The 11,860-nt window shown below is 26.8% G+C and overlaps 3 protein-coding genes across 3 annotated transcripts; all 3 read right to left on the bottom strand.

The window, feature by feature from the left end:
* Nucleotides 1-1,514: 1,514 nt before the first annotated feature.
* Nucleotides 1,515-2,334, bottom strand: Phum_PHUM590760 (uncharacterized protein; the record flags this gene model as incomplete). Its single annotated transcript, XM_002432492.1, has 2 exons — nt 1,515-1,650; nt 2,282-2,334. 2 exons carry the CDS (start codon nt 2,332-2,334, stop codon nt 1,515-1,517), a joined length of 189 nt encoding a protein of 62 aa, XP_002432537.1.
* Nucleotides 2,335-7,231: 4,897 nt separating this feature from the next.
* Phum_PHUM590770 (uncharacterized protein) lies at nt 7,232-7,696 on the bottom strand (the record flags this gene model as incomplete). Its single annotated transcript, XM_002432493.1, has 2 exons — nt 7,232-7,238; nt 7,530-7,696. 2 exons carry the CDS (start codon nt 7,694-7,696, stop codon nt 7,232-7,234), a joined length of 174 nt encoding a protein of 57 aa, XP_002432538.1.
* Nucleotides 7,697-9,901: 2,205 nt separating this feature from the next.
* On the bottom strand, nt 9,902-11,585 carry Phum_PHUM590780 (malate dehydrogenase, putative; the record flags this gene model as incomplete). The annotated part of the gene is made up of 6 exons (XM_002432494.1): nt 9,902-10,033; nt 10,128-10,304; nt 10,390-10,668; nt 10,939-11,106; nt 11,190-11,384; nt 11,508-11,585. 6 exons carry the CDS (start codon nt 11,583-11,585, stop codon nt 9,902-9,904), a joined length of 1,029 nt encoding a protein of 342 aa, XP_002432539.1.
* Between the last annotated feature and the right edge of the window lie 275 nt (nt 11,586-11,860).

Here is an 11,860-nt window from a genome sequence, read left to right on the forward strand (position 1 = left end):
TAAATTTTTTTTTTTGGCTAATGACACGTTTTTAATAAATTTCATATTATTATTATTATTATTATTCGTTAGTGTCGGGGACGAATCGGTGTGAGGGAGGGGTGGAGAAGGGGAAGGAAAATGGGAGGGAAAAGAGAGTATAATACACCATTTCCACCGTTTTAACATTTAAAAAACAAACAAACACAAAATAAACAACAAAAACAAAAACACGAACAACACGAACAACCGACGGTTTCTTTCCTTTGATGTTTTTCTTTTTTTTCTTTTTTTTCCAGTGTCGTCGAGTATGGTAAAGAAAAAAAAAAGGTTTCGAAAGGGTTTGAAAAAAATTTATAACGACGACGTAGATTAATATACGTGTAATAAAAAACTATCAAGTTTTCTTTGATTGATCATGACGTCACGGGGTTTTTTACTTTTTTATGGAAATTTTTTCGAATTTATTGAAACAAAACAAAATTTACTGTTTGATTATATGGCGATGATAACAACAATAACGATAATAATAATAAAAAAAGTAAAAATAAATAATTATAAAATTTTCTACTTTTTTTTCTCTTAGATTTTGCGTCACGGATTTATACGTCGTATGTAAAAAAAAAATTACGTAATAATTATCTATTAATTAATTATTATTATTTTTTCTTATTTTTACTCCTAAAACAACGACAACACTGGAAAAATCGAATAGATAAGAGGAAAAAAAAAGGAAAAACTGATAATAATAATTTTTTTAACACGTCATCATACACCACCTGACACCCCTTTTTTTTTTTTAATTAAAAATTTTCTTTTTTTTATTAATTATGTCAATACCAATAATATCTTAATAATCTCTCTCTCTCTCTCTCACTCTCTCTCTTTTCTGTCAAATAATAAAAAATTACGTAATATTAATAATTTTTTAAAACTCTCATTATGATTTACGTCATTTTTTTGTCCTCCTCTCTTCCTTCTCCCCTTCCTTCTTAAGATTGATTTATATGAATTTTAGAAAAGTGTAGAAGGGCGGGAATTACGGGCAGGGTATATAAAGGAGGAACGAAGAAAATGTGAGGGGGTGGAGCGGGAAATTTTTTTTTTTAAGCATTATATCGAACGTAAAATAATTTTATTATCTAGTCGATAAGTTAAACATATAACGGAATAATAAAGAATAAACGTCGTGGCAGGAAAAATGTGACGTCATAAAATTATTAAAGAAAAAAAATTTGAATAAATATATATTTATATTGATTGACTGATTGATTGATTGATTACCTACAAAACAACAAATAAATGTTTTTTCGACTACGAATGACCCCAAAAAAAAAAAAGAAAAAAAAATATCAATAATTATTTTTTAATTATTATCATTATTATTATTATTATTATTATTAATATTCGTCGTTTAAATGCCTATACGATGATAACGAACGACGACGACGACGATGATAACGACGACGACGGCAAACGTCATTGTTCAAATAGTAATTTTTCACCTAACAAAACGTTCCCATAATTGATTATCTTCAAACGGTCCCTCTTCCCGATTCTGTAATTAATTTATTATCATTATCAAATTGTTTTGCTTGTACTGATAAGAATTGATAAGAATTTCTCACCATAAGTCGTTCGTCCAAACCTCCATAATTTCTTTTCCCAAACCTATAAACAAAGAAAAAAACGATGATGATCGGAAATTTTTTTTTTTTTTTCCCCCTTAATCCCGAACGAAAAAAATTTTTTTAATAGGCGGTGTTGCCAACGGTTCAAAATGGCGGTTAATCGTGATAAATTGTACCCCCCACCACCACCACCCCCGCCGCTACCCCGTCATCTTCTAACAAACGAAATAATTTAATATAATATTTACAAATGATGATATTTTATCTAATTCTAACGCTTAAATTTTCTGTTTTTGAAATTTTCTTTTGATAAACGCACGAGTCGAACGCCATTTTGTTTTTTTTTACATTTCTCATAATAATAATAATAATAATAATAATAATAATAATAATAATTCATAAAAATCTAAATTTTTTTTTATTAATAAAATCCATCGATCAAAATCAAAATCTTTTGTGTTTTCCGTAATTTATTTATTTAAAAATTTAATCTCTCTCTCTCTCTCTCTCTCTTACTCTCTCTCTCTCTCTCTCTTACTCTCTCTCTCTCCCTTTTTCCGTATCCTTTCTCTTCTTAACAGTTATTATAAATTTTCACAAATAAATAAGAACGACGTCCACGCTTGGAAAAAAAAAACAAATTTTGGAAAATTTTTTTTTTTCACACCCACCATAATAAGTCTCCCTCCGCCCTTTTTTCCACCAATTTTTTTTTTAATCTCATCAACTATTATTATTATTATTATTAATTAACAAAACTCTGGATTTTATCCGCAGCTAATAATAATAATAATAGGTACCACCGAATAAATAATTTTTTTTTGTTCCTTTTGCTATAAAAAAAATTTTTTTTTTTTACCGTTTCCGGCTTGTCTTCCATTTTGTTGTTAATTAATCGGATAAACATAAAGAAACACTCACAGTTATTACACTAATAATAATAATAATATTAATATTCTAAAAAACAGATAATAATAATAATAAATGTGTGCCAATTATAACAATAATAGAAAAAAATCGAAAAAAAAAAAAAATTTTTTTTAAAAGTTGCGTGAAGTTTAATTATATATTACTATTATCATTATCATTATTAATAATAGTAATAATAATAATAATAAAAAGGTAATTTAAAAATGTGTGTGTGACGTGACATGCTGTTTTTTTTCGGTTTTAAATAATAATAATAATAAGTAGTGGTGGTACGGTACGTTGTAGTAGAAAAGAAGAAAACATTTTCATTTTTTTTTTTTTAAATACTACAAAACGATAATTACAACAACAACAATAATTAATATTTCAACTAACTAATTAATAAATAAATACATAATAATAATAATAATAATAATAATAATAATAATAATTGAAATTAACGGTTTTGAATGGGTTAATTTGTTATGAAACAAACGATTGATTTGTTTTCCCTCTCCTTCTTTCTTACAGGCAAAGCGTGAAATTTTACTTAATGACGTCATAACTAATTAATTTAACATACCGAAAAGTTTGACGTAGATTTTTTTCCTATCAGTAATAATTACTTGAAAAATTTATAAAACTCGAATATTATTTCGATATATCGAATGTTTCAAAACTTTTTCTCCGGTTGTTTTCCAAAAAAAAAAAAAAAAAATTGTCACCGCGAGTTATCAATCAAAACTTAAAAAAGGTTTTTTCATCATCGTTTCCATCGACCACATTTCAAAGTAGAAAATTAATTTTATAAATTAAAAAAAAAATTGTGACGTGTATTTAGAAAGAAAATTTCGCGGTGTTTTTTTTTTTTTTCCAACTTAAAACTTTTAATCGTTTATTTCGCGTGTACGTTATTAAAAAATGGCTGCCGCCATGTCATTTTACACTTTGCCTGTAACTTTTTTTAAAAAAAATTGTATAGTGTGCGTGCTCGTGTGTGTGTGTGTGTGTGTGTGGGTGTACGTGTGGGTGTGGGGGGGGGTCTTGTAGGTTTTCTCTAAAAGATTAAATTATATAAGAGAAAAAAAAGAGAGGAAGAAAAAAAAAAAAAAAACTGACCTCGGTCTCGTTCGTTGTAAATAATTTCGATCCAGCTCGCGAAGTCGAATCTTGTGAACGGCTTCTTTTATTTTAGATATGTCCGTGTATGGACTACCTGCCACAAGGAACCGAGTTAGTCAGATCGTCAAATTTATTTTTAATAATAAATTTATATATATAAAAAAAAATAATATTAAAATTTTCTTCTTTCTTTTTTTTTTTTTTTTTGATACTTCACGCAACTTTTCCTTCCCTCCCGACCCCCCCCCCCCCACCTTCCCCCATCGCCATCGTTCCTGCCTTTTTTTAAACCTTTCGCAGCGAACGTGCACATACGTATTAAATAATTACTTAATTAATTAAATATTATTATTATTATTATTAACACGATGATATTTAACCTAATTCCTTCTTTTCATTTTCATTTTTTTGTGTCGAAAAAATGGGGGGGCCGCCATTTTTAATAATACGAGTCAGCATTAAATATATTAAAATAAAATTTAAAAAAAAAGCGGAAAATTCTAATTAACTAATAATTATTATTACTTCGAAAAAAATTCATTTTTTTTTCGGGGTCAGTTCCTGGAAAAAAAATTTTCTTCTAGTCCCTCTCTCTCTCTCTCTTTCTCTCTCTCTTAGCATTTACATTCGTTAATTTTTCTTTTTTTTTTTTTTTTTGTTTACTTAAATAATAAGGACTACTAAAATCGTAACGAAAAAAATGAAATACCGAATATTTTTCCTTCTGGACAAAAAGAAAAAGGTTTTACGACATATTTCCCCCCCCCTCCCCCCGTTTTCAACTAGAACGTTTTTTTTTACGACCGAATATATTTTACCGTAATGATTTTTTTTAAAAAAATTTTTTTCTTCCTTTTATCCTTTTTTCTTTTAAACATTTAAAACTGTACAACCAAAAAAAAAGGAAAATGAAATAAAAACCTGGAGAAAAAATCCAGGGAATATATTTATATAAAAATTCATTTCCCCCCCCCCCCCAAAAAAAAAAAAAAGATAACCGAAACCTAAAAAAAAAAAAAATTTTTTTAATAAAAATTCGTTTTACCTTTCTTAACATTTTCTCTCTCTCTCTCTCTCTTTCTTATTCTTCCAAATCTTTTTTTTTTTGAGAAAAGAGGGGAGGGAAGAAGAAAACCGGGGGGAGGAGGAGGAGGAGGAGAAATGTAAGAAATTAATCAAAATAAGGATTTAACGTTTAAATTTAAAATCTGTGGGTCCAACCGAGATTACTCCAACATATTTTTTTTTTTTTCTTATTTTAATTTTTTCCAATGGATTCTCGTAAAAAAAAAAAAGGAAAAAAGGAAAAAAATGGAAAAAAAGGAAAAAAAATAGGCCAAAAAAAAACGTACCTATAAATTTTTTACGATGTTACCAACCGAAAAAACCAAATTCTTAACGTTTGTTGTAAAAAAAAAAAAAAACGAAACCCTTAAAAAGTCTCATAGATTTCAGTTATTCGAAATTATTATTATTATTATTATTATTATTATTATTATCATCATTATTAATTTTTTTTTTTTTATTATTTCCACGTCGTTATTTAAATTAATCAAATGTAAAAAATTAAAATATTAAATTATTTAAACGCGGAGATTAAAATTAAAATTAAAAAAAATTTCTACCCCCGTAAAAGAAATAATAAAATTTTTCAAAAAATGCTCCACCTTACTTCTTCCCTTCCACCCCACCCCCACCCTCCACCACCACCTACCACAGCCTTCCATGGTGGGGGGAAAAGTAATAAAACAAAAATAATTAATTAATTAAAAAATTTGAAAAAAAAATGTGTTACAACTCGTGGATAATTTCATACCGCTTTTCTCTCTCTCCTTCATCCCTTCCCCGCCTCCTTCACCCCTCATTTTATCACTTATCAAATAATTTAATCGAATCATAAGCGTTTGATAACGTAAAGAAATAATCAATCAATCAATCAATCATTCAATCATTCTTAAAATTTTTACTTTAATGCGTTGGATAAAAGACAAAAATTTTCATTTCTAATAAATTAAAAAAAAAAAAAAAGGTCAAAACCCCCTCTAAAAAAAAAAAAAAGGGTGGGGAGAACGGGCGTTAACTATCTTGTAATAATAATAATAATAATAATATAAATTATTATTAAAAGTGACGCGTGAAATTTTTTTTTTTTTTTTTTATGATTTTTTAAAAATCTGTCAGTATAAATTTATAAAACGTTGCAAACGATTCAACCTCACCGTATTTTTTTTTTTTTGTTTCGTTCGTTTGTTTGTTTGTTGTCGAGTAAAAAAAAAAAAAAAACAAACGTGTTTGTCGAATATCAATAACAAACAAACGAAAGCGTTTAATAACTATCGCTTTTGATAAATAAAAAGGGTTTCAATGTACCATCCGATGTATGGAATGTTATATAATGAGATTTACTTTAACTGACAGAATATTCAATTATTAATATTATTATTATTATTATTATCATTATTATTATTACATCGTCAAGTAAATTCATAACAGGTGTATCCTTCAAAATAATAAATAAATAAACGATCAAAAGAGAATCAATCATTTAACAATTTCCCAATATGATTATTCACATTATTTTCAAATTGGAACGTTCTCGAAACAAAAAAAATTTTTAAGATTCATCTCTCTCTCTCTCTCTCTCTTTTCTTTCTATCTATCCATCTATCTTTCTATCTTTTTTCATCTCTATCTTCCAGTTGTTTTTTTCAAACGTTTGTTTAAGATCTTTCATTATTTTTTTTTTACCCTCCCTTTCCCTTTAATCGTTTTATGATATATATTTGACGTCGTTTTGTTCTTTGGTTTGAGGTGGGAAGAGGGGAGGAGGAGGGAAGAAGGGGGATTTCGGGAAAAAAATTAATTAAACAATTCTCTTATCTTTTAAATTACCTGGAGATAAATTTCGGGGATAAAAGATAAAAAAAAAAATTAAATTAAATTTATTAATTTTTTTTTTTATGGAGTGGAGGGTTGCTCATGGGGGGGGGGGGTACTCATATCTTCCCACTTGATAAATTCATTATTATATTTTTCCGTTTAATTTTCCACCCTTACCCCTCGTTCTCCTTCTCCTCAAATTTTTTTTTAAATACAAATATTACGTTTGACAATTACAAAGGTCAAAAACAAAAAAAACTTTTTTTTTTGATTGGCTCCGTTTGTTGGTAAATTCGGGGGTCCGTCATTTGTAATTTTCTTTTTTTTTTATTCCCACCACCTACGCACTCCCTCCCCCTCCCTCGGCCTATTAAAAATATTTACGTGAACGACGATAATTATAATTGGCATATGGAAAAGGAACAAAGAGAAAAATCCAAACAAAAAAAAAAAACTTCAAAGTTTTTTCCCTCCCCCTCCCCCCGTTTTTTTTTTTTGAATCCTTCAAAGAGAACAGCAACAACAACAACAACAACGATAACAACATATTTAAGTGATTTTGTCAGGATTTGTGTTCAATTCCATATAATTTTAAATCCTATCTGAAAATCCACCCTTTGTCATTCTGCTTATTATAATAAAAAAACAAAAATATTTTTTTTCAGGAGGGTGGGTGGGGCCAACAACAGTTTTAATTCGACATTTTATTATCACAACCTGTAGAATAAATTTTATTAACGTTACATTTTTTTTCATTCACACTAACAACCTGCCGACAAAGAAGTTTGGGTGATGTTTTCCCAAAGGGAAATACCTGACTAATACCGACAGGGAACAAACCGCTGATCAAAGGTGATTGCGGTTACCTTTATACTGAACAAACACGCGTCATTTAAAATTATTTTTACATCGTGTAACGTCTCAAAAGAATCCCGACACGATTTCCGTCGACAGAAACAAAAAGAATAAAAAAAAAAAGGTTAAAAAAAAGTTTTTGAATGAGTTTACCTAGGTCTTGCAGCTTGAGTGTAATATTTATCCAAATTTTGAAGGATTTGGAGAACTTCCGCCATGCTTTTCATTTTCCTTTGATCGGTTTCAGCGGTTGAAGTTTGAAGAGTGCAAGAAAGCACCAATAAACTAGCCGCAATACAAACAACTGATTGGATTTGCATTTTCGATCTAAAAAAAGAAAGAAAAAGAGTGTCGATAAATCAAAAAAAAAAAAAAATTCATTTTTATCATTACCTAAAAAAGGAAAACAAACACAAACAACCAGATTCCAGACTCAAAAGTTATTCATTCAAATTTTTTTCTTTTCCAAAACTTTTCCAGTATTTAAAAAAAAAAAAATCATCAACTTCTGGGTCAACCATCAACGAAAATAAAATGAAAAAAAAAAAATCAAAAATTTTTTTTAAAAAATTCCTTCTTCCCCCCGCTAAAAAAAGAGGCACAATCCCAATCCGATGTTGCATTTGTTTAAATATTGTTTTAAAAAAAAATTAACAAAAGTCCCCCCATTAAAAAAAAAAAAAAAAACCGTAGCATGCATGGATATTATTATTATTTATAATTTAAATAAAAGTTTTTAAATACTCACTTGTTTTAAACGTCGATGTGATGTGCTTCTACTTTTGCTTCTGCTTCTGCTGCTGTTGCTGATGCTTTTACAACTTTTAGAAACGTTTGTTACAAGCTTCTGCGAGAAAATGAAGAATCTCTTTGAGAACCTGTTGCCTTTTATTTGGATTTGACGAAAAGGCCGCTGCGCTCTGAAATCAGAAACTTCCCACATATTTTTTATTTTTTTTTTATTATCATCAAAATTTTTCATTTTCAACGATTTCCTCCTATCGTCGTCCCTTTTTGTTTTGTTTAAACAAATAAAAACTTTTAAGAAATTGAAAATATTAACAAATTAATTTTTTGGAAAATTTTTCTTTTTTACCAAAGGTCTTAATAAGTAACCACAAAAAAAAAAAAAATTTCCAAAACTTTTTACAAACAATTTTTATACATTTAACTATCATTATTATTATTATTATTTATTTATTTTATTACTAATATTTATATAACTAATAATAAATTAAATTATATCAATCAATCAATGAATTGTTATTAAAATAAAACATTTATCAATCCGTATCGATTTGTATTGGTAGCAAATAATTTAATAACATTATTTATTTATTTATTTTTCTTACGCGCACACGCACACACACACTAATTATTAATAATTAATTAATTTAACCTTTCGTTAATGAAACTAAGAATTAATAAAAGAAAATTCGTCGAAAATTATTTTATTAATAAACAACTCGATAGGAAAAATAAACCGAAAATTTTTTTTTTTTTTTATAAAATCAAAAATAATATAAGAAGAAAAAGTTTTAAAATTTTAAGAAAATAAATAAATAAATAATCAAATAAATTTTTTTTATAAATTTTCCTTTTACGGAAAAGTTTAATAATTTTAACGAAAATAAAAAAAATTTTCCAATTAAAAGAAAATTAATGTCAAATACGGAAAAATATTTTTTGACTTTTTAATATTTTCTTATCATTTTTCTAATAACGTGAAAAACTTTTCCAATTATTTTCTTTTTTTTTTTTAATTAATTAATAATAATAATAATACGGGTTAATAAGAAAGCCGTTTGATAATTTGTTTAAAAAAAAAAATATTATTAATAAAAGTTTATAATAATAATAATAATGAAATTTTTAAAAAAAATAAATAAAAATAAAATTTTCTTTTTTTATTATCCTAATAAATATTTATTGGTTTTAATTTTTAATAAATTGGCACTCAACAACTGATTCCACATTGACATAGACACACATTGAATTATTTATTTTCTTTTAAAATCGCTACAATTATTATTATTATTTTAATATTATTATTATTTATTATAAGTGATAAAATTAATTATTTTTTTTTTTACGGTTTTTTGTTGCATAATAATAAATCGAACAAAACAAGAAAAAATTAAATAATAATAATAAAATAATAAAAACAATATATAAATTATCTCGTATATGATGACGATCACATAAATTGAATACGTAATAATAATAATAATAATAATAATAATAATAAATTTTCTTGCGTAAACAAACTGAATAATAAATGCTATTAAGCGTACAAAATTTTTTTTTTTTTAAATGAACGACCACCGCGATTAAAACGTAAAAAGTTTTATAATAAAATATCCTCTTAATTATCGAAGATTTTCTTTTTTCTTCCCCCCCCCCCGCCCCCCGCTTTTTACTTTAAGCAAAAAATTTGTTGTGTTCACGTCTGGGAAGATTTAATATGATACTGATTTCCAATAAATATTTTCATTTTTTTTTTTTTTTTTACCAATGATTATGAATTAATTTGAATTTTGTACAAAATCTTCTCCCTTTTTAATGTTGGCTTCTAATTCGGGAAAAGCTTTTTCGAGTAATTTTTGTTCGAATGAATTAAGCGTCCCCAATCCCAAATTCTTTTTGATACCGTTCGGCTAAAAAAAAAAAAAAAAGAAAATGGCGGATGTTAAAAAACACAGATAAAAAAATAAATAATTGGATTTTATAAGTGTATAAAAGATTATTTACTCCGAGGAGAAGTGGCGTGGCAAAATATTTCGTTTTTGTAACGTTTGATTCAACATAAGCACATTCCACTACGTTATCTTCTCCTTTTAATGCTCTGCAAAGAGCAAAAGCAAATCTGGCTCCGGCATATGCCATCGATAATGTTGCAGATCCGGTACCAGCTTTAGCTTTGACAACCTTTAAACAAAAATAAATAAATAATTATTATAATTTTTCATCTTGATTCAAAAAAAAAAAACATTTCTTAAAATTTTTTTCCCACCTCGGTACCAGCCTCCTGTATTCTGTGTGTCAGTGCACTAACTTTATCTTCAGGAAATGATACACAGGGCTTGCATTGACTTATTAGAGGAATAATTGTAACACCAGAATGTCCACCTATTACAGGCACATTTACATCTTTGGGATCTAAATTAGCTGCTTCAGCAACAAATGTGTTTGCTCTAACAATATCCAATGTTGAAATACCGAATAACCTGTTGGGATCATATACTCCTGCTTTTTTTAATACTTCAGCAGCAATTGGAACTGTACTATTTACCTAAAATCATAAATGAGAACTCTTAATAAAAAACAATTATATAAATTAATTTAAATTTAATTTGTAAAAAACAAGTGTGAATATACAAAATTATCAATTCTATTTTTAACATTGTGTATAAAATTAATCAATGAATTGCTTAAATTTTTGCCCTTGACATATAAAACTTGTTTGTTACATAAAATTTTTTATTAATTTTATTATTTTTAATCGAATTAAGAACTAAAAATTTTTATTTATTTTTAATTATATTAAAATATTTTAACTTACTGGATTTGATATAATTCCGACTAAGGCTTTCGGACAAACTTCTGCAACTGCTTTTACTAAGTCTCGAACGATTGAAGCATTTGTATTAAATAAATCATCTCTGGTCATTCCAGGTTTTCTAGGAACCCCAGCAGGTATGAGAACAATGTCGGCTCCTTTTAGCGAATCCTTCAATAAATATATACTGTATATTAATAGGGTTAGATAATTAAAAAAATTAAAATAATATTTAAAATGTTTAATTCAAATACCCTGAGTTCGTTGAAACCCACGAAACCTTTAACAGCACTTTTAGTTTCAATGTGAGAAAGATCAGCAGCTACTCCAGGTGTATTAACAACATCATATAAACTTAAATTACTGACAAGTGGAGATTGTTTTAAAAGCAAAGAAAGAGGTTGGCCGATTCCACCTGCCGCTCCAGAAACTTGAACGTTTACATTGTTCTAATTACAAAAATAATAATAAAATAATTAACTATCTCACCACATTTAATACGTGCAACGAATAAAAGAAAAAAAAAAAAATTGGGGGGAAAAAAAATTTTTTACAATATGAATTTAACTTACTTTAGATGTTGTGCTAAAATTTTTAATACATTTTTGAATAAAATAAACGTTTCTACCTTTAAGACTTTTTACAAACATTATTATTTGTTAAAAAATAACTTGAAAATTAACTGAAATAAACTTGAAAATTGAATAAATCACACGACCTTTACAAGGTTACTTATAAGCAGACACTTTATAAGTGTTGATACCGCCACGTCAATTATTAAGGTGGCAGAAGTTTGTAAACAAATTAGGCGCGAATATTTTCCCGCCTAAAATTATAAACAAATAAACTGACTTTATTTTTATTTTTAATTATTATAAATTATTTATCCGATTCAAATTAATAAATTTTATTAATTAATAAGTAA

Source organism: Pediculus humanus, genomic scaffold, assembly GCF_000006295.1.
Source record: "Pediculus humanus corporis 1103172108313 genomic scaffold, whole genome shotgun sequence".
NCBI lineage: Eukaryota > Metazoa > Arthropoda > Insecta > Psocodea > Pediculidae > Pediculus > Pediculus humanus.